The sequence below is a fragment of the Apium graveolens genome, chromosome 5, assembly GCF_009905375.1.
Source record: "Apium graveolens cultivar Ventura chromosome 5, ASM990537v1, whole genome shotgun sequence".
In the NCBI taxonomy this organism is placed as follows: domain Eukaryota; kingdom Viridiplantae; phylum Streptophyta; class Magnoliopsida; order Apiales; family Apiaceae; genus Apium; species Apium graveolens.
In genome coordinates this window covers 71,091,020-71,114,813 of record NC_133651.1, presented here as the reverse complement: position 1 = coordinate 71,114,813, position 23,794 = coordinate 71,091,020, and the positions used below count along the sequence as shown (strand labels likewise).

General features: G+C 36.1%; 1 protein-coding gene across 1 annotated transcript; it reads left to right on the top strand.

Moving 5' to 3' along the window:
* The first annotated feature begins 6,645 nt into the window (after window positions 1-6,645).
* Window positions 6,646-7,443, top strand: LOC141660168 (uncharacterized). The gene is made up of 2 exons (XM_074467129.1): window positions 6,646-6,995; window positions 7,185-7,443. The coding sequence occupies exons 1-2, from the start codon at window positions 6,646-6,648 to the stop codon at window positions 7,441-7,443; spliced, it is 609 nt and encodes a 202-aa protein (XP_074323230.1).
* Window positions 7,444-23,794: the final 16,351 nt, after the last annotated feature.

Here is a 23,794-nt window from a genome sequence, read left to right as displayed (position 1 = left end):
ATCATCCTCCTATGTCATCTTCCCACACTTGTCATCTTCTTGTTGGTGTGGTGACATCATCATCACTGGCCTCTGTGATTAGCTCTTAATTACTTGGCTAATGACCGCTGATCTGTTATACGGTTCGCTTAACTTTCGTTCTCGTTTATCGTTTGAGGGATCATACCCGGGATCTTATTACTTGGGTTCCCTTAACCTTTCTCAATACATTATATTCCTTTTATGATCCTCTCTTATAATCCTTGAATTTAAATCCTTTTAATCATGTTACCTTATACTCAATTCTTTCGGTATCTGGTGGATTTTCGGGAAAAATCAAAGTGTTCGAATTTGGATTCTGACGATCTTTACATACACTTATATCCCATATAAAGTACTAATAAGATCTCAGAATAACAATAGAAGAACCCTTACATAGTGTGGCATGAAAAGTTTTCTTATTCAGCATAATCAGCAAAATCACTATTCATAAGGGTTTCAAAAAATTCCAAAAATTGGGGTTATTACATTAGTGGATTTATTACCGTTAGAACTGAGGGACTTTGGAATGATTCTGGGAATGGATTGGTTGTCGAAGCATAGGGCAAATCTAAATTGTTATAAGAAGCGAATATGTTTAACCGGCTCGAACAAAAAGAAAGTATATTTCAAGGGAGATAGTGTAGAAAAACCCAGTGTTATGATATCAGTTTTAAAGGCTTGTAAGATGTTAAGAAAAGGTGGTGAAGGTTTTCTAACATATGTTGTAGGTAATGAAGAAATTAAGAATAAAGTTGAGGATACACCCATAGTTAAGGAATTTCTAGATGATTTCCTAATGAGCTACCAGGTTTACCACCCGAAAGAGAAATTGAGTTTGGTATTGAGTTAATTCCTGGAGCTCAACCAGTTTCAAAAGCACCATATAGGATGGCGCCGACAGTGTTAGCCGAACTTAAGATCCAATTGCAGGAATTATTAGATAAAAAGTTTATTAGACCAAGTGTTTCTTCTTGGGGAGCGCCCGTTTTGTTTGTGAGAAAGAAAGATGGCACTCTAAGATTGTGCATTGATTATAGAGAACTAAATAAGCTGACGGTGAAGAATAAATATCCACTACCGCGAATAGATGATTTTTTTGATCAATTGCAAGGAGCTACTTACTTTTAAAATATTGATTTACGCTCCGGTTATCATCAGTTAAGAGTAAAGGAGGAAAGCATTCCATTGACAGCATATAGGACTCGCTACGGTCATTATGAGTTTGTAGTGATGCCATTTGGAATGACAAACGCACCAGCGGTATTTATGGATCTAATGAATTGAGTGTTTAGGAATTACTTAGATAAGTTTATGATTGTGTATATTGATAATATTTTAGTATACTTGAAAAGTGAGAAGCAACATGAGGAACATTTAAGGATAGTATTACAAACTTTGAGGGAAGAGAAATTGTATGCCAAATTTTCAAAATGTGAATTTTGGTTAGGGAGAGTAAGTTTTCCCGGACATGTAGTTTCGGAGGAAGGAATTTTAGTGGATCCTGCAAAGATTGAAGTAATTATGAACTAGGAAAGACCAAAGACTTTGACGGAAATTTAAAGTTTCTTAGGTTTGGCCGGGTATTATAGAAAGTTTGTTCAAGATTTTTCTATGGTAGCTGGGCCACTGATGAATCTTATAAGGAAGGACGTTAAATTTGTTTTGTCGGAAGAATGTGAGCAAAGTTTTGATGAGTTAATGAAAAGACTAATGTCTGCCCCAATACTTGGATTACCAGATGGAACTGAAGACTTTGTGATTTATAGTGATGCATTAAGAAAAGGTTTAGGGTGTGTGCTAATGCAATGCGGTAAGGTAATTGCTTATGCATCTCGATAATTAAGAAACCATGAGAAAAACTACCCCACCCACAATCTGGAATTGGCTGTAGTAGTTTTCACTCTTATGATTTGGAGACATTGTATGGGGAAAATTGCAAAATTTATACTGACCATTAGAGCTTAAAGTATATTTTCTCATAGAAGGATTTAAATATGAGACAGAGAAGATGGTTGGAGTTGTTAAAAGATTATGATTGTGAAATTTTGTATCACCCCGATAAGGCAAATGTTGTGGCTGATGCGTTAAGTAGGAAACAAGTAGGGAATTGTTCGAGTATTGAAGTGGAATCCATAAATTATAAGGAATTGGAAACATTTAGGATTGAATTTGTTAAGAAAAGAGAGGAAGAGAGTTTAGTGTATCAAATTGAGATTAGACCCATCTTGTTAGAAAAGATAAAGGAAAGTCAGAGATAAGATGAACGCTTAAAGGAAATTTAGAATAATTCAAATTCAGAATTAGGTAAAAAGGATTTTAGGAAAGGTAATGATGAAGAAATTTTGTCTAACGCTCATTCATCACCTTTTTCGGTACATCCTGGATCTACGAAGATGTATAAGGACTTGAAAGAACATTTTTGGTGGCCTAAGATGAAGAGAGAAATTGCGGAGTATGTAGAAAGGTGTTTAATTTGTCAACAAGTAAAAGCAGAACATCAAAGGCCTGGGGGATTATTATAGTCTTTACTTGTTCCTGAGTGGAAATGGGAGGACATAACAATGGATTTTGTACTTGGTTTGCCAAAGTCACAAAAAGGAAATGATGTCATCTGGGTTATTGTGGATAGATTGACGAAGAGTGCACATTTTCTGGAAATTTCAGAATCATCACCATTAGAGAAATTAGCAAAATTGTATATGCGAGAAATAGTTAGGTTGCATGGAGTACCTGTTTCAATTATTTCTGACAGAAATTCTAGATTTACGTCTAGGTTTTGGAATAGTTTTCAAGAAGATATGGGTACTAAGTTAAGTATGAGCACGGCGTTTCATCCTCAGACTGATGGGCAATCAGAACACACAATTCAAGTTTCGGGAGACATGTTAAGAGCTTGTGTATTGGACTTTAAAGGAAGTTGGGAAGAACATTTACCTTTAGTAGAATTTGCATACAACAAAAGTTTTCAAGCAACAATTGGAATGGCTCCATACGAGGCTCTTTATGGACGTCGATGTAGAATGCCGTTATGTTGGGATGAAGTTGGAAAAAGAAAATTTTTAGGGCCTGATTTAATTCATTACCGAGAAAGTCAAGTTGATTCAACAAAGAATTTTGACGGCTCAAAGCAGACAAAAGAGTTATGCAGACAAGGATCGTCGAGAGGTGATGTTTAAGGAAGGAGACTTTGTATTTCTTAAGATTTCTCCCTGGAAGGGCATTATGAGATTCGGGAAAAAAGGAAAGTTAAGTCCACGTTTTATTGGACCATTTGAGATTCTTAGACGGGTTGGAGAAGTAGCATACGAGTTAGCATTACCACCAAGTTTAGGGCATATTCATAATGTTTTTCATGTATCATATCTGAGGAAGTATATTCCGGATCCATCGCATATTATAGATTATGAACCGATAGAAATTCGAGAAAATATGCAGTATGAAGAATTTCTCGTTGAGATATTAGATTGTCGAGAACAGAAATTAAGAACTAAGGTGATACCTCTTGTGAAAGTGATTTGGTGAAACCATGAAATAGACGAAGCGACTTGGGAACCTGAAGAAATGATGAAATCAAAATATCCCCACTTATTCAATAAGTCAGGTACAAAATGAGTTTAAATTTCGAGGACGAAATTCTTTTAGGGGGGGGGGGAGGATGTAATATCCCGACTCTATTTTTGATAATTTAAGATTTAATAATATAATTATTATAATATGTGATACTTTTATGTGACATTAGTTGATTCATGTTAGCCACTATAGAAAATTTATTTACTTAACTTTTGGGTTCGATATATATTAAGCACTATAAATTTTAAACTAGTAATGGACCGAATTAAAGAATAGATGAAAATCTTATATTGACTAAAGTCAAGGAAATATAGGCGAGCTAAGACGCATCAGAGCCCATGACTAAGGAGGGACAAATTTTGAACTAGTATTACTAGGCCATTAGGCAGATCATGTAGTAAGTCCAATTAAACTCACAAACTTGAAACTTGTTAAAGGACAAGTTAATTAAAAATATATATGAGTAAAAAGATACTTGAGCTCACACCATTTTGATATGGGATAAGTTGTTCTTGAGTTGTATACGTTTCAGATGTCTATATATATAGAGAAAGGAGGGTATCAAGTTCTTTACTTGATCGATGTGGGACAAATATTCTCTAACCTTGCATATGAACCTAAGTCCCTATATAAAGGGGAAGGAAATCAATTGACTTATTTTATTATCAATGCGGGACTTAGCACTCATACTTTCAAGTTTTTATATCCAATACTTGGATTTTTAAAGTTTTTCTCATGCATTGGATTATAATTCAAAATTTTAGACTTTAAGTTATTCTCAAAGAATGTCAAGAAGGTTTTGCACCATCCGAGTTTTAGAACTTATGCAAGTCATATAGAGATTTATATAAAAAAAATTCTCAACACTAAAGGTTTCAATGTAGGACAAAAGGTTATATTTTTTCTCAATAAATAAGTGCTAGTAAGTCACATGCACCCAAGTCAAGAAATTCATGTATTATTACGAATTTTTCTTTATAATTGAGTTAAATTCTCTAGTTCAAGAATTTTTGAGCTATCTCTCAACATCTAAGTGAAGTCTAGATAAGCTCTATGAACGCTAGGAAGCAATCCTTAAGAAATATATAGAATTTGGAAGAGTTTTCCTTTGAAAACTCTTCGATGTGGGATAAAATGGAGCGCAATACAATTCAAAACTTGCAACCAAGTCAAGTTTATATAGAGTGTGGGAGATGCCTATGCTGTAAAACTTTCAATGTGGGATAACAACTTATACAAGGGAAGTAAAAATAACCAAGTACCACATTGAGAATAATAAGCATATCTAACTAGAATATATAAAAGAACTTGACCTCAAAATTTTAACAAGTAAGATGAATGAAGCTAATGGCTGGGTGAGTTTTAAAAAGGGTGCTTATACATTCTAGATATTATATTCCTTGCTTAAATTTTATTTTTTGAAATCTTTGTACCATATTTAAAACGAGAAGTGGAGTATATTAGAATAAATAGAAAGGTACCATTATATGTAATTGTGAAAGAGGCATAAATAGAGGAAGTCATGTGATAGTTTTTAGAAAAACACGAGTGAGGTTGAATTTCTTAAACTATATTTTTCCAATTTCCTTACTATTGTACCACATCGAGGATGTAGGAAAAATAAATCCTTACTTTCCTCATTTAAGTTTGTATAGTTTTCTTAAATAGAACTATCCGTTTCGGTTGTTTCAACCAACGAATTCGGTTAGTTTTTCTTAATCGCGAACTTAATTTCTTTATCTTATTTAGTAATTTGGTAATTATTAGTTCAGTTAGAAAATAAATAGGTTATATTAATAATAAAATTTATGTGCATTTTGAAATATATATTTAGGAAGAAAGATCGATAGTAAAATCAATTCGAAGTTCGGGATTCATAGAGAATAAATTAAGCGGTACACTGTAAGTATATACTGTACTGATTCACTTTTAATGTTTAAATGATGATATGAGTTTGACTAATGCTTCACTGATGAAAAATGAGTATTCTTGCATTGATATTGATAAACTGATGATGATACTTCCTAATTGGAAGTAAAGCTAAACCGATTGTTTAACTGGCTGGGATCTCAACTTGATGAATTGATAAACCTGTCATGTATGAATACTCAGTTTTAATCTTGGGAGAACTATATGATGAATTTTTGTAGATTGTAGTATCTTCTATGTCTCTTTATTCGAATATTTGTTTGATGAACTTTGATTTCTCGGATAAACCTCAGTTGAATTCTACTATATATGCTTATTGAGCTTTCTGAGCTCATTCATTTATGTCACTAACTTCCGCAGGAAAGAACTTTGGAGAAGGATGTTCAGGAAAGGATAAGAATGTGATGAACTAAGGCTTAGTAAACGATGAAAAGCGTGTAGTATCTTAATGAATAATGCTTGTGTAATAGACTTATGGTGGTATCGTGAACTTTGGTTGTAATACTTGGAATACTGTAAGTATTATATAATATTAATTAAGTTTAAGGTTATGTAAGCATATATTGAGTTGATTGGTTTGGTTTGGCGTTCCCGGGTTCGGGTTTCCGAGATCATCCCAGAGTTCGGGGCGTCACAGATGGTATCAGAGCTATGGTTTAGAAATACGATGAATATAGGATTTTAAATCGCGGGTAGTCCAATTGTAGGCCTAACGTACATTTAGAAATTGCATAGTCGTAATTCTTGAACGTGGTCAATATAATGTGTATGACGTGTGTATGACGTGTGTAGTACTCGATGATCGTTATTGTGACATATAATATGACATGTTTAGTACTCGATCGATCGTTATTATGACGTATATCATGATGTGTGCGGCATATATTTCGAATAAAGTAGGATTAATGTATATGTTGAATTGTAGGAGAAGATGGCTGATGGAAATTTTGATGGGACTGGATCTAGTGTACAAATTAGCCCTGAGATGTTGTTAATTTTGGGAGAAATGAAATATATGGTTAAGAGCGTAATGGAGGGGCGAACAACTGCGGATACTCCCGAAATAAATGAGGAACGTGTTATAAATATGGAAAAGAAGGCGAGAATAAGTGAAGGTGTACATACATGGCTTTTAAGGATGCAGATCCCCCGATTTTTAAAGGAGAATTGGATCCACATGTTGCGAATGTATGGATTAAAGAAATGGAGAAAGTGATAGAGATATCGGAATGTTCAGAGGAGCAAAATGTAAAATTTGCAACACATTCATTAAGGAAGGAAGCTGTATTTTGGTGGGATACAGTTAGACAGACTGAAGATTGTTCTAAAATGGCTTGGACAAGGTTTAAGGAATTGTTCTTTGATAAATATTTTCCTACCTGTATGAAGAATGAGATGGAGATGAAGTTTCTAGGACTAAAGCAAGAAGGAATGTCCGTGTCGGAGTATCTCTCAAGATTCTTGGAACTTTCCAGGTTTGCTCCTCATTAGGTTGAAACTGAAGCCAGAAAATGTCAGAGATTTCAAGAAGGGCTGAAACCCCAAATTAGAGAGGTGTCCTTGTTGGAGTTGGAACAATTTGATAAGTTGGTTGGGAAGGCGAGGATTGTAGAAAGGGACTATGAAGCTCGCACTGAATTCTTTAACAATAAGAAATGAGGAAGAGAGACACAATTGAGTGTTAACTCAGGATTTAAGAAGGACAACAAGAAAATACATATAGGGAAGAAAGAGAGTTTTCGGGGAAGTGATAAGAGGATCACTGCATCTGAGTGTAAGAAATGTGGACTGAAACTTGGTGGCGATATTTGTTATCGAGCTGATGGGTTGTCTTACAATTATGGAGAAAAGGGACATATAGCTTCTCAATGTCCCAAGCCTAAAGTGATTTCTTGCTACAGTTGCGGACAACCAGGTCATTAATCATGGGACTGCCCACAAAAAGGAGTTAGGCAAGAAGTGGAAACTAAAGGAAATAGGACTTCTATAGCAAGACCTTTTCAATAATCAGCACCTAGGGCAGTGGCACGAACCTATGCAATGACAACTTATTATGCCAAAAAATCTCATGATGGTGTGTTAGGTACGCTTCAACTTTGTGCTCAAGATGTTCATGTGTTGTTTGATTCGGGGTCAACCCATTCTTTTGTGGATATAAAATATGTGGATAAGTTAAATGTACCTATGTAAAGTCTAGATAATGGATTTCTGGTAAAACTTCCAAATGGTAGAAATTTGTTCGTAGATAAAATTTATCGAGATTGTCCCTTAATAATTAGTGAACAAACCTTCTTAGTGGATTTATTACCGTTAGAACTGAGAGACTTTGGAATGATTCTGGGAATGGATTGGTTGTCGAAGCATAGGGCAAATCTAAATTATTATAAGAAGCGAATAAGTTTAACCGGCTCGAACAAAAAGAAAGTATATTTCAAGGGAGATAGTATAGAAAAACCCAGTGTTATGATATCAGTTTTAAAGGCTTGTAAGATGTTAGGAAAAGGTGGTGAAGGTTTTCTAGCATATATTGTAGGAAATGAAGGAATTAAGAATAAAGTTGAGGATACACCCATAGTTAATGAATTTCTAGATGTTTTTCCTGATGAGTTATACCAGGTTTACCACCCGGAAGAGAAATTGAGGACCTCAACCAGTTTCAAAAGCACCATATAGGATGGCGCCGACAGTGTTAGCCGAACTTAAGATCCAATTGCAGGAATTATTAGATAAAAAGTTTATTAGACCAAGTGTTTCTTCTTGGGGAGCGCCCGTTTTGTTTGTGAGAAAGAAAGATGGCACTCTAAGATTGTGCATTGATTATAGAGAACTAAATAAGCTGACGGTGAAGAATAAATATCCACTACCGCGAATAGATGATTTTTTTGACCAATTGCAAGGAGCTACTTACTTTTAAAATATTGATTTATGCTCCGGTTATCATCAGTTAAGAGTAAAGGAGGAAAGCATTCCATTGACAGCATATAAGACTCGCTACGGTCATTATGAGTTTATAGTGATGCCATTTGGAATGACAAACGCACCAGCGGTATTTATGGATCTAATGAATTGAGTGTTTAGGAATTACTTAGATAAGTTTGTGATTGTGTATATTGATAATATTTTAGTATACTTGAAAAGTGAGAAGCAACATGAGGAACATTTAAGGATAGTATTACAAACTTCGAGGGAAGAGAAATTGTATGCCAAATTTTCAAAATGTGAATTTTGGTTAAGGAAAGTAAGTTTTCTTGGACATGTAGTTTCGGAGGAAGGAATTTCAGTGGATCCTGCAAAGATTGAAGTAATTATGAACTAGGAAAGACCAAAGACTGTAACGGAAATTCGAAGTTTCTTAGGTTTGGCCGGGTATTATAGAAAGATCGCTAGTAAAATCAATTCGAAGTTGGGGATTCATAGAGAATAAATTAAGCGGTGCACTGTAAGTATATACTGTACTGATTCACTTTTAATGTTTAAATGATTATATGAGTTTGACTAATGCTTCACTGATGAAAAATGAGTATTCTTGCATTGATATTGATGAACTGATGATGATACTTCCTAAATGGAAGTAAAGCTAAACCGATTGTTTAGCTAGCCGGGATCCCAACTTGATGAATTGATGAACCTGTCATGCTTCAATACTCAGTTTTAATCTTGGGAGAACTATATGATGAACTTTTGTAGATTATAGTATCTTTCATGTCTCTTTATTCGAATATTTGTTTGATGAACTTTGATTTCTCGGATAAACCTCAGTTGAATTTTACTATATATGCTTATTGAGCTTTCTGAGCTCATTCGTTTATGTCACTAACTTCCGCAGGAAAGAACTTTGGAGAAGGATGTTCAGGAAAAGATAAGAATGTGATGAACTAAGGCTTAGTAGACGATGAATAATGCTTGTGTAATAGACTTATGGTGGTATCGTGAACTTTGGTTGTAATACTTGGAATACTGTAAGTATTATATATTATTAATTAAGTTTAAGGTTTTGTAATCATATATTGAGTTGATTGGTTTAGTTTGGCATTCCTGAGTTCGGGTTTCTGAGGTCATCCCGGGGTTCGGTGCGTCACAACTGGCTTGGTCTAGGACCCGATTTGCCTTGTCCACTACCATGACTTGTTTGCTTGCCGGTCCTTCCGGACTTGTTATATTTGCTTCTTGCTCCGGACTTGACTCAATTAGTTGTACTTTTTTGTTGCTCTCTTCCTTTGTCCGGGGTCGGTGCTTCTTCATGCTTTGTTGCTTGCGAAGGACTATTGACTTCCTTTTGTTATCCTGGTGGGTTTCTGCCATCACTAACCCCTGGGTGTAGCATGTTTCAGAAACTCCATAATCTCCTTTTATTTCCCCGACTCCTGTCGGGGTTGGGAACTTGATCTTGATATGGGAGATTGAAGTTATCGCTTGTATCATGGTTAGAGCTAATCTGCCAATGATTACATTGTATGATGAAGGAGCGTTGATTACATAAAACTTGATTACATGAGTCACTTGATTAGGAGCAGTTCCAAAAATGACTGGAAGGTATAAAGTTCCTTGAATCGGGACTAAGTTGTATCCGAACCCATAGAGTGGGTCCTCCCGGCACTCATTTGAGCGGACGCTTCCTAATTGCATTCGATCCACTGTGTGCTTAAATAGAATATTCACTGAGGAACCATTGTCTATGAGCATTCTTCTTACTTCATTATCAAAGATATCCAAAGTAACCACTAAGGCTGCATTGTGATGAGGGTTGACTCCTTTATAGTCCTTACTGCTGAAGGATATCATCAGGTCTGGGAGTGATTGGATTGAGAGCACTTCTTCGCCAAAGTCCGGGCTCTGAGGTGGGGAGTGGGAGCCTCCTAGGACTACGTTGACTACATTATTCCCTCTCTTCTGAGCTTCTCCCCTGTTGTTGCTGTCCCGAACTAAGTACTTGTTCATATTTCCTTTCTTTACTTGGTCCTCAATGAAGTACTTGAGTGATAAGCAATTCTTGGTCTTGTGGCCATGGGTTTCATGATAATCACATTGCCTATTGTCGGGCCTGCTCTCCAGAGGACTTTGCATTGGCTTTGGAGGATAATAGTGGTAGTCCCTAACAATGCAACAAGAATTACAAAAGGGGGTTGAATGGAATTCTTGAAACTTTTCTTGAATTATAAAATGTTCTATCTTAGTAATATATATAAGTGCGGAATAAAGAGTTAGTTAAATCAAAACACATGTAATTAAAAATACAAGTCTTTAAAAACTTTCAGGTGGATTTGAATGTATCCACCAGATATATATATATATATATATCAAGAGAACCCTATGAAGCTTGAATAGCTCACAGTTGTTTACAAAATAAGAACAACTAAACTTACAGAGAAATACTAAGGATACAGCTTACAATTGTTTCTCTGAGAAAGTGTATTGCTTAGTCTTGTTGTTGTTCTATTTGCTACTCTTGGTTTATATATCACCAAGATTATACAGTAATAAGACAAGATAATAAAACAAAACCTATCAAGTCTAATACTATGCTGCTTCACTACTCTATTCCAGTATTTTTGAATATCTTCATAATAACATGGAAATGGAAATGCTTCTTTGTTCTCAAAAACCCAGTTGAATAGGTTGCCACGTTCCTTTTGCATACACTCGACATATGTGACAGTGTTGTCATTGTCAACAGATGTTTGAATTGATCAACCGTTGGGTACATGATCATCCGTCGGGTTGCCTTGTTGATCATCCGTCGGGTTGCTATTTGGCACTTGACTTCATTTCATTTATGCAGAATTACAAGACATCATCTATGTACAATTAATCAACCTATTCTGCATATCTAATTAAAGTCAACATGACTTATATGCGACTACAGAATTTAAACAAAGGTGTTTGCAGAAATGTGCTACATGACTTATTGTTACATAAGCTACTCACTCGATGGATAGCAAATTATCATCCGTCGGGACTATATTGAGTCATCCGTCGGGACTATATTTGGTTATCCGTCGAGTGCTACATAATACACTAAGTTGAATCCACTAAGGTATTTTGTTAATGAAATGATCAAGTTTATAACATATTCCCAACAATCTCCCCCAATTTATGTATACTAGAATTGTAGCCATAAATTAAGAGGAACTTGATGATAACAAAACAATCTAAGAATACAAATTTAAATGAATGTAGATAAAACTGTGAAGTGCTACAACTCACAAAATGTACAAAGATTTGCTCACAGTCATTTTCAAGATGCTCCTCTAGCCTGAGCAGATTGATCTATTTCCTTGATGATCTGGATCTCTTTCCAAGCTTTCTGTTATTTTTTTCTATCTGATTTTGGAGCTGCCTGCGGAATTCCAGTTCATCAGATTCTGAGAGATTTAGCATTCCTTGTATTTCCAGAAGAGTCTTATTGCTAGAGATGCTCAACTGGTCTTCTAATCTGAAGAATCTTCACTCCCTTATCATCCATGAATTCCATCAGCTAGTAGGGCCTTAGATGCACTTTACTTCCAGTGTAAGGAATAGTTAGAATCTTTGGGAGTGCATCTTTGGCTCTAATACTCTTCAATTCTTCAATCTTCTTTAGAACCAGTCTTCTAGCTGTCACATTGAATCCAAAGTTCTTCTTGAATGATGAATAAACCTTTGTCAGTACAAATTGGCTTTCTTGAAGGACCCTGTGAAGTGGCCACTGTATCTCTTTTCCTCCCTTGTACTTGAATACTAACCTTTCAGGTAGATTCCTGTAAGCACCAATCCCTCTAACTTCTTCCAGTTCATCTAGATAGAGGTTTAGATCTGAGAATTCCTTGATGTCACAGATGTACATGATGTCTCCCTTGTTGACTTTGGTTTGAGCTTTGGTTAGGGACTTGGATCTGAGAGTTGAGGGCTTCACTTTCTTGACTGCTCTGGTCTTTGTCTTCTTTGGCTTCATGAAGTGAGGTAGATTGAGTTCAGGTATTGGTAGACTATCCCAGTCTATTGGCTCATCCTTTGGAATGATAGGTTCACTATGAAAAATCTTGGATGGATCTATCTTGAATTCTTCATGTGCCACAGAGGGCATGGATGCTTGAGTTGTTGCAGATGTAGACTTTTTGGGAAACTGATCTTCCAATTCTTTTTTATCAAAATCCACTTTTCTCTTTGCATGAAGTTTGTATCTAAAACTTTTTATCTGCTGTGATTCTTCTTACATTTTCAGTTCCTTAGATTTAGTGGTTTCAGATTATTGTTCAGGAATTTGTTGTGTAGGTTTTACAGCTTGCAGCTTGGACAAGATCGCAGCTTGCTCCTTCGTTTGTTTGACCTTTTTAGCATCTACAGCAGCTTGCTTCTTTTTTTACTTCAATCTTTCCTTTTCTTCTCTCTTTGCTTCAGAAAATTGAGGGTGTCCAACCACCACACAAATTTCCTTACCATTCCTGAAAACCTTAGCAATTCTTCTTTTCAATGCTGAATTAGCTGGATCCTTATAGAATGCAATAGATCTTGACAGCAGTTTCTTCTCATCAGGCTTTGTTGTCTCATACACTGTGTCCAAAGGATTCTTTAGAGAAGATTTAGGATATTTCACCTTTGGCTTCAAAATTAGCTCCGCCTTTGGAGATTTGATGCAGGATGGCTGTCCTCTTTCTAGATTGTTCATGCTCATATCATTCACAGAGATTTGCGTGACTTCAGAGTGATGAATGGCTGATTTTTCTGGCTTCTTTGCTAGCCCAAACTTCTTTTGAATATCCTCATCAATTTTCTCCTAGTTGATTGGGCTTAAGTGCTTCTTTTTAGCTGCTCTCAATGTGGCTGCTGCTTCATTAATTAGATCAATATTGTCCTTAGTTGGTGGCTTAGTGAAAGCAATTGTGGGCACAATTACTTTACTAACTTGAATGTTAAGTTGTTTCTCCCCCTCACTTGGGCCTTTCTTCCCCTTTTTGTTATCATCAAGTTGTGTGGGAGGGAGTTGAGCAGCCACCAACTATTGGAGAAGTACAGTATGAGCTTCTTGATTGTGAAGTATCTTGGCCATTGACTTCTCTACAGCAGATAGTCTTGAGTCCATAGCCTCAACTTTCCTATTGAGATCAGCCTCCTTCCTTAGCTTTTGAGCAATTTCAGTCATTGTGGTTGCAGGGAGTCTAGCATCCATCCTTTCTATAACATCTTTCTTGACTTCAGAAATTTCTTGCTTGATTGCATCCACACTCTGACTATGTTGGAGGGCTTGAATTTTATGCAGCTGGAGTGCTTCAAGATGTGCTGTGAGTAGCTTTTTTGTGTTGGCATTAGTAGATGCCTGAATGGCTGATTGGGTGTCATGAATTAGCTTTAATAGTGTTGATTGGAGATGTGAGTAGGAGCATTCTTCTGTTAGCATCCAGGAAGGAACATCTGCATCTCCCTCTATGTCCATGCTATCTTCCTCATCATCCCCATCAGCATCCCCAAAAGAAGCTTCATCCAGTTCAAAATCACTGCCAATGTTGGAAGGCATAGCAATGATTGCATCCTTTTCTCTTTGTAAAGATTGTGTAGTATAAACCAAGTTCAACAATCTTTCATCCTCCACATTGCCCTGTACAGCTAGAGTTTGGTAAGCTGTCACATGGTGAGTAAATGTCTCAGCATCCAGGGAAATGGAATCTATAACGGCTTGATATTCTTGCTGAAATAGCCTTTCCCTTTCTGTATCATTGACATTCATTGACTCACTTGCAATGGTTTCCATCCTTATCACTCCTGTACTTGCATTTCTCTCATGATCTCTCTTTTGTGCATCAAGGTCTCACCTTGGCTCCCCACCCTCACACTCTCACCTTCACCATCTAAGGTGGGACTCCTCACACTCTCTTTTTCCAGTCCTGAAGATATGGACTGCATTGGTTCTCTCTTTTCCTCTCATTTTTCCTGGGAGCAACCCAGACTCTCACTCATTTCACTCCCTTCCCTCAATCCTAGGAGTGATTGAACTACTACTAAGTCTTCTGCACTTGTAAGAATTGATGAAATTTGAATCTGTGCAGAGACACTCGATAAATAAGGAATATCCGTCGGGTTAGTAGTTTGATTGTCCGACGGATAACTGCCGTTAAGCTTATCAGTCGGGATACAATCACTACTCGACGGATGAAAAATATACATCGAGTGAGTAGAAATGAATGAGTTTGGAGTGGAAACTATTGTAGACTCTGTGCAGATTGATAAAAATTGTGGCACAGATGTCTCAACAGTTTCAGAAAGAAATGGCAAGTGAGCCAACAAATCATCTAGAAGATGATGCTCACTTGCTTGGATTTTTGGCTTCTCCAAGAGAGTTAAAGATGGAGAATTTGGAAGTGATGTGTTTATCATGTCAACATCCAAAGAGTGTGTGGGAGAATTTGGTGTTTCAGGTGCTTCAATTGTTAGAGATTTTGGTTGTGACTCCACATTTATTGGAGCCACATCAATCTGACTTTGAGAAGGTGCAGTGACTGTGTCTTTAGCACCAGTTTGCACAGTGTGAACCCTGTGCATCCCCAAGGGTCTTTGATTTCTTGTTTCTAGAGTAAGTTTGGGGTGAGCTTGTGTCCCTTACCCTTTTGGCCTGTGCTCTTGGCTGAGAGCTATGTTCAATAGTCACATCCTTTTGGGAGGATACAACTAGTAGTGAGCTTATATCCTTATTAAGCACTGAAGTTTGTTGGGAAACTGTAGTGTGGCTAGGCTGTGAAACACTCACCTCTCCAACCTTATCCTTAGGGTTTCTTTGATGTTCACCCTGTCCCTCACCTTTCTTACCCACCTTCACACTACCCTCTTTAGGTTTTATGAATTTTACAACTGGCATCTTTTGAGAGACACCAGAGGGGGCTTTCTTTGTCTTTGTTTTTGAAATTTTGGGTTTGGCAGCTTGGGTAGGCCACTGTTGGGTCAATGACACAGTTGCCATAGCTACACTAGAATGCAAAGAAGTTTTTGTGGTTGGAAGATTAGAGACAGTTGAAATTACCTCACTTACCTGAGGTGCCTCCATAACTGGAAAATAGAAGAGTGGCACCTCTTTTTGATGGTTTGCCCTGTACAAATCTGCAATGATTCTCCTTTCTTGAACCCAACAATCTAATTTATTGGTTGGGTTCTCAAGCACAATATCCTCAGAGAGGTGGTTAGCAATCATCATTAAAAATCTAGCATAGTAAACATTTTTACCCCTCTTGTTTAGCTCCCCTAACTTGAACCCCAACTAAAATATGATAAGATCACTAAAGTTGAAAAATTTATCAGTTACTAGCATGTAAAGCATGTTGAGCATAGAAATATTAACTGAATCAAAATTGCTAATTTTACCAGAAAATACCTTAGTAACTACATCACACAGATAACTCCATTCCTTCCTAAGACCCAACCTCCTAATTTCACTTAATTTAGAAGTAGAGAGTGCATAGCCCATGGAGTTAAGCATATTAACAATGTTAGTGTCTGTGTGTGGAGAAGTTACAGTATTATCAGGAATTTTGAAACATGCTTTAATAATATCACTATTAACATAGAATTCCTTATCTTTAATAGTGAAAGTGATAGTCTTACCAGTTGAGTTGTATTTTGCAGTCGTCCACATTTCTTCAACAACCTCACAGTAAATGGTGGGTGATTCCAGCATGGCATAGTTGAGTTTGTAGTTCCTCGCAAAATCCATTATTTTGTGGTAGTTGCCAGACTGTTAAATCCCCTTGTTCACAAGAGCAGTGAAGTTGTTCTTCTCATTGATAAATCCAATTTGAGACATGATCTTGACGACTGGTGCCATTGTTAGAGAGTGAAAATTGCAGAGAGAGAGATGATAATTGCTTTTGAGAAAGAGAGAAGTTAGAGCAGATGATTTGAGATTGATAAAAGAAAAGCAATGAAAATGAATTATGCTTTTACAAAAATAACATACTGCAATTAAAAAGAAAATATATAATTGGGGTGGGGGTGGCATTGTAAGAAGAAATTAAAAAGAGGAGAAAGAAGGGGGGGGTTGTTGTGAAGTCTATTCGGGAGACTCGGGCTACTTAGCTGTAATCTACTTCCATCACTTCCCTTCGTTACTGTTGTACGAACCATTTTAATTAATGGCCGGTTTTCTTTTTTTCTTTTTTTCTTTTCTTTTTTATTCCGTTGTAGTATGCTGTTCTAGAAGTGATTGAACTTTTAAATCACGGGATTTTTATTAGATTCAATCGTGGATTCTGTTATTTTACCACAAAAATATATACTAGTAAAATGTACTAGTACTGGTGCTCTGGTATTGGATGTTCCAGAATCCCTACAGCCTACAGGCCTTTTAATACTTTAAGTATCATTTCCCTCAGCCTTTACAGGATATCATGAATTTTAATTTGTAAAAAAATAGATAAATGTGTGAGCTTGTTTATTTAGTAGAAACAAAAACAAAATGCGACCTGATCTTCATTTCTATGGTCCGTATATACAGTATTTATTGATTGAGGAATTAACTTAAAAACTAATTATAAATTTTCCAAAGTTTTCTGGATGTCTGTGAATTTAGTGCATATACATCCATTTGATGTTGATGTAAAATTTAAGTTGTATCGGGTGGTCAAGTATGTTATATGTCAGAAACTTCTCAAAAATAATTGTCAAAAATAATAAAGTAAAATAAAGTGACCAATAAGAATTGCCCAAAATAGCCATTTTAAAAAAATAAACTGTAAAAATTCCATCAATTATCCGTCGTGTTATGCTTACAAACTTTAAGTATACTCGATGAATAAAGTTCAGAGAATCAACGGCTAAGAATGAGACAATTCGATGGATGAGGATAAATCAGTTATCCGTCGAGACATTAAATATTCCAGAAAAATAATTTATTTTATTAACAAATAGTATACCGATGGATGATCAAACTTGATGGATAATGATCATCCGTCGAGATGTAAATTTTGACTTAGCCAAAATTTCATCCATGACTGAACAATCAATTAAATTTCTGGCTGCATTACAACTTGCAAATTATCTGTAAAGATTCAAGAGTAATTAAGCATACCTAACTCACTTACCAACCTTGAAAAGGTGGATTCATCCAGTGGCTTGGTAAATATATCTGCAAGTTGTTTTTCACTTGGAACAAAATGTAGTTCCACAGTACCATTCATCACATGTTCCCTTATGAAGTGGTACTTGATGTCTAAGTGCTTTGTTCTTGAATACTGTATTGGATTTTCAGTGAGGGAAATTGCACTTGTGTTATCACAGAAAATAGGAATCCTTGCCACTTCCAGACCATAGTCTAGCAATTGGTTTTTCATCCACAAAATATGTGCATAACAACTGCCAACAACAATATATTCAGCTTTAGCTATAGAAGTAGAAACTGCATTTTGCTTTTTACTGAACCAGGACACAAGCTTGTTTCCTAGAAATTGACAGGTTCCTGTTGTACTTTTTCTATCAATTCTGCAACCTGCATAATCTGCATCTGAATAACCAGTTAGATCAAAACCAGAATCTCTAGGGTACCAAATGCCAAGTTTTGGTGTTCCCTTGAGATATCTGAAAATTCTCTTAATAGCTACTAAGTGAGATTCTCTAGGATCAGCCTGAAATCTAGCACAAAGACATGTAGCAAACATTATATCTGGCCTACTAGCTGTTAAGTACAGAAGTGAGCCAATCATGCACCTATAACTTGAAATGTCCACATACTTTTCAGTAGTGTTTAATTCAAGCTTAGTTGCAGTGGCCATATGAGTTTTTTCAGATGTGCAATCCATTAGATCAAACTTCTTTAAGAGATCATAAATGTATTTAGTTTGACTAATGAATATTCCATCACTAACTTGCTTAACTTGCAAACCAAGAAAGCAAGTTAGTTCTCCCATCATGCTCATTTCATACTTACTTTGCATCAATTTGGCAAAATTTTTGCAAAGTTTTTCATCTGTAGAGCCAAAAATAATTTCATCTACATAAATTTGAACAAGTATGCTAGAGCCATTAACATTTCTAAAGAATAAAGTTTTGTCTACAGTACCTCTAGTGAAATGATTCTCTAAAAGAAACTTTGACAAAGTGTCATACCAGGCTCTAGGTGCTTGCTTCAATCCATAAAGTGCTTTCAAAAGATAGTATACGTGTTCTGGAAAATTTGGATCTTCAAAACCAGGAGGCTGACTGACATAGACTTCCTCCTCCAAGTCTCCATTCAGAAAGGCACTTTTGACATCCATTTGATAGACTTTAAAATTGGCATGGGCTGCATAGGCTAAGAAGATTCTGATGGCTTCAAGTCTTGCAACAGGAGTAAAGGTTTCATCAAAATCTATTCCTTCTTGTTGACAATTGCCCATAGCAACCAATCTAGCTTTGTTCCTGACTACTATGCCATTTTCATCCATCTTTTTTCTGAATACCCATTTAATGTTTATAGAATTCTTCCATTTAGGCTTGGGTACCAGCTTCCATACCTTATTCCTTTCAAATTGGTTTAGCTCCTCCGGTATAGCTAAAATCCAATCAGGATCCAACAAAGCTTCTTCTACCTTCTTTGGTTCTTCCTTAGATAAAAAACTGCTATATAGACATTCTTCCTGAGTTGCTCTTCTTGTTTGAACTCTAGAAGATACATCACCAATGATGAGCTCAAAGGGGTGATCCTTTGTCCATTTTCTTTGTTGAGGTAGATTAGCTCTAGATGAAGAGGCCTCATTGTTGTCTTGATGTGTGATTGAGTTTTGAATATTAGAAACTCCCCCTGAGTTTATGGATCTTTGATTTGAGAAAGGTGAACTTTCTGTAAGTGATCTATTCTAACTTTCAGCTTCTTTTGAATACCCGATGGATGGTGAATTTTGACTACCGATGGATGAAGCTGGTTGTCTCTTAGCAGATTGTCTCCCAACGGATGAAGCATTTTGCAACTCGACGGATGTTGAATTTTGTGCTTCATTGGTAGTAGATTTTTCTGCATTATCATTTGACACTATTTCTTGATCACTTTTATCATCACTGTCATCACTAACCATCTCCACATTGTCAAATTTGAGGCTTTCATGGTAATCTCCATCTTGTAGTCCTTCAGTCTTTTTATCATCAAACACAACATGTATTGATTCCACAACAATGTTGGTTCTCAAATTGTAGACTCTGTATGATTTACCAACAGCATATCCAACAAAAATTCCTTCATCTACTTTAGCATCAAACTTCCCATTCTGATCAGTTTGATTTCTCAAGATATAACATTTGCAGCCAAAGACATGAAGAAAATTTAGAGTTGGCTTCTTGTTCTTGAACAATTGGTAGGGAGTCATGTATTTTGCTTGATTAACCAAAAAAATATTCTGAGTGTAATATGCAGTATTTACAGCTTTAGCCCAGAAATATGTTGGTAACTTAGATTCTTCAAGCATTGTCCTTGCAGCTTCAATAAGTGATCTGTTCTTTCTTTCTACTACTCCATTTTGTTGTGGAGTTCTTGATGCTGAAAACTCATGCAAAACCCCATTTTCTTCATAAAAAGCTCTTATGACAGAATTCTTGAACTCAGTTCCATTGTCACTCCTGATTCTTCTAACTTTGAAATCATGATGATTGTTGACTTGCCTTATGTGATTGATGATGATTTCACTAGCCTCATCTTTGGACTTAAGGAAATATGTCCAAGAGAACTTTGAGAAATCATCTACAATTACTAGGCAAAATCTCTTCCTTGAGATGGACAACACATTGACTGGTCCAAACAAATCTATGTGCAGCAGTTACAAGGGTTCTTCAATTGTTGAATCGAGCTTCTTTCTGAATGATGCTTTAATCTTCTTTCCCTTTTGGCAAGCATCACACAGTCCATCCTTAGAAAACTCCACTTGAGGAATGCCTCTAACCAGTTCTTTCTATACAAGTTCATTCATGGTCTTAAAGTTTAGATGTGATAGCTTCTTGTGCCATAGCCAACTTTCATATTGACTTGCTTTACTGAGAAGACAAGTGACAGATTCTGCATTTGATGAGTTCAAGTCAGCTAGGTACACATTTCCTTTTCTTACACCAGTGAGAACCACTTTGTTGCTCCTCTTGTTAGTCACAACACTGGCTTCTGAATTGAAGGTTACTGAATTGCCTTTATCACAAAGCTGGCCGATACTCAATAAATTGTACTTGAGACCATCCACTAAGGAAACCTCCTCAATGATGACATTATCTTTTGAAATCAATCCATATTCCACAGTATAACCCTTGCTGTCATCTCCAAAAGTAATACTTGGGCCAACTCTCTCCTTGAACTCTGTGAGCAGGGTAGAATCACCAATCATGTGTCTTGAACATCCACTATCCAAGTACCACATATTCTTTCTGTTTCCCTGCACACATTAAAATCAAAATCAAGTTGATTTTGGTACTCAAGTTTCCTTGGGTCCTGCCTTGTTAGCTTTCTTCTTCTGTTTCTTAGGTTTGATTTCATTTGACTTGGGGATATCAGATTCATCCTTAGTCATTTGAGTTGGACCTTTGAAACCATTCATTACAACAAAATTATCATGCACATTTTGATTAACAGGAAATGACATGCTATTAGTAAACATGTTATTCCAGTAGGGCATGCTAAATGGCATTTGAGGCATACTAAATGCAGCATAATAAGGATTGGGTGCAAATGGCATATTAGCAAATTGTGTATTCCTATTCTATGAAGACATAGCATTCATAGGAATAGAAGGCATGCCATTCATGTTGGGAAAAGGAGGTGACATAGATATGGAAGTAGGCATGGCATTTTTGCAATTAACAGACAGATGATTTACACTACCATACTTAACACATATTTTTCTTGGAGCATACTTATCAGATGTGTAGTTGTTATGTTTGTTAATCCCTATTTTACCATTTCTATTATTTTTCCTTTTAGCCTCTGTTTTAACCTCAATCTAATCTAGTCTGTCATTCAATTGCTTGATAGACAGATGACCAACATTCACTTTCTTCTCCTTCTTCACTTGACTAGATTCTCTTGAAATGAAGTTTTTGAAAACTGATCCATATTTTTTATTTAACTTGGCAAGTTTGGCTTTACTCACAGGTTTGCTCACAGCCGACGGATGAGGATTTATGTCACTCAATGGATAATCCTTTTGATTATCCGACGGATGACTCTTATCATCCGTCGAGTCCACATCTGTTAGCAATCCTTCAACCAAATTGGATTCCAGCTTCTCCTTATTCTTCTTCCAGGCTGCATCACAAAAGGACTCAATACCTTGAAATTTGGTGATTTGAACATGAACATCTCTAGATGTTTTCCATGCATTAATCACCTTTTGTTCTCATTCAAGTTGCTTCTTCAAAATCTCTTCTTTTTTCAAGGACTTAGTTAATTCATCCTTAGCAATCTTACACTTAATTCTCAGTTTTTCAAATTCAATGAACTGAGACTCTAGCACATTATTTCTCTTACTTAAAAACAAATTATTTTCTTTATTTTTAGCATTTTCCTTAGTGAGGGACTTAAGTGTAACATGCAAATGATATAATTCTGTAGACATGTCATTTATTGCAGCATTACACTCAGCTTTAGATAAATGTGCAACGTTAGTGGTGATTACCTGATTACTTGAAGAACTTGTCTCTATTTCATCAGACTTGGCCATTAGGGCTAGATTGACATAGCTAACATCCTCATCCTCATCCAGACCATCTGATGCCCAGTCATTTTCTTGTGTAATGAAATCCCTTTCCTTTTGTTTGAGCAACTCAAAATATTTCTGTTTATAATCCACAGGCTCAAACTTCTTCTTGCTGAAATCTGACTTTCGACACTCACTGGCAAAGTGCCCTGCCAAGCCACATTTGAAACATTTGAATTTTGATTTATCCACCATGTTTCTATTTGGCTTAGCTGCTCCAAAGTTCTTCTTGAACTTGAGCTTGGCAAATCTTCTAGAAAGAAATGCTAGATGTTCATCAATGTCATCCATATCATCTTGGCTCAAAGAATCTTCATTTTCTGCTACCAGCCCCTTTCCCTTATTTTCACAGACCTTTGAAGTAGACTCAACAGCTTCTATCTTCGTCTCCTTCTCTTTCTCTAACTCAGCAACCAGTGCAATGTACCCTCCTTTCTTTCTCCCTTTCTCCATTCTTTCATAAGTCTTTAGAATGCCATACAGTCTCTCTAGTGTAAACTCCTTGTATTCTTGTGAGTTTCTCAAGGAGACTGTCATTGGTTTCCATTCCTTTGGTAGGGATCTCAGAAATTTGAGGTTAGAATCTTTGGTTTGGTAGACTCTTCTATGCAGCTTTAGAGCATTTTGTAGCTTTTGAAATCTATTAAAGATATCAGTGAGAGTTTCACCTTCTTCAAAGTGAAAATGCTCATATTGCTGAATTAGTAACTGCATCTTATTTTCTCTAGCTTGTTCAGTGCCATCACAGATAATCTGAATTGTATCCCAAACTTCCTTGGCAGTTTTGCAATTGATGATGTTGTCAAACATGTCACCATCAAATCCATTGAACAGAATATTCATGGCCTTCTTGTCTTTCCTGACTTGTTCAATATCAGGATCTAACTATTCATGCCTTGGCTTAGGAACTGATGGCTCATTTCCAGTTGTAACTGTCATTGGTACATGAGGACCTCTCTCTATGCAATCCACATAGGCCTCATCTTGAGAGAGTAAATGAAGATGCATCTTTACCTTCCAGTGATGGTAATTATCTTTATCCAGAAAAGAAATCTTGACTTCAACATCCTTCTTGTTCATCTTGCTGTTTGTTGTGATCTTTAAACTCTTTGTTCTTCAAGAGCTTGCTCTGATACCAATTGTTAGCCCCTAACAATGCAACAAGAATTACAGAAGGGGGGTTGAATGGAATTCTTGAAACTTTTCTTGAATTATAAAGTGTATAATCTTAGTAATATATATAAGTGTTTGATTTGCAAAGTGTGGAATAAAGAGTTAGTTAAATCAAAACACAAGTAATTAAAAACACAAGTCTTTAAAAACTTTTTGGTGGATTTGAATGTATCCACCAGATATATATATATATATATATATATATCAAGAGAACTCTGTGAAGCTTGAATAGCTCACAACTGCATACAAAATATGAACAACTAAACTTATAGAGAAATAATAATGATACAGCTTACAATTGTTTCTCTGAGAAAGTGTATTGCTTAGTCCTGTTGTTGTTCTATTTTCTACTCTTGGTTTATATATCACCAAGATTACACAGTAATAAGATAAGATAATAAAACAAAACCTATCAAGTCTAATACTATGCTGCTTCACTA

Coding starts and splice junctions, on each gene's coding strand:
- LOC141660168 (XM_074467129.1), top strand. CDS start 6,646: ATGGCTTTTAAGGATGCAGATCCCCCGATTTTTAAAGGAGAATTGGAT. Junction 6,996..7,184: donor AGATTCTTGGAACTTTCCAG/GTTTGCTCCTCA, acceptor GAAATGAGGAAG/AGAGACACAATTGAGTGTTA.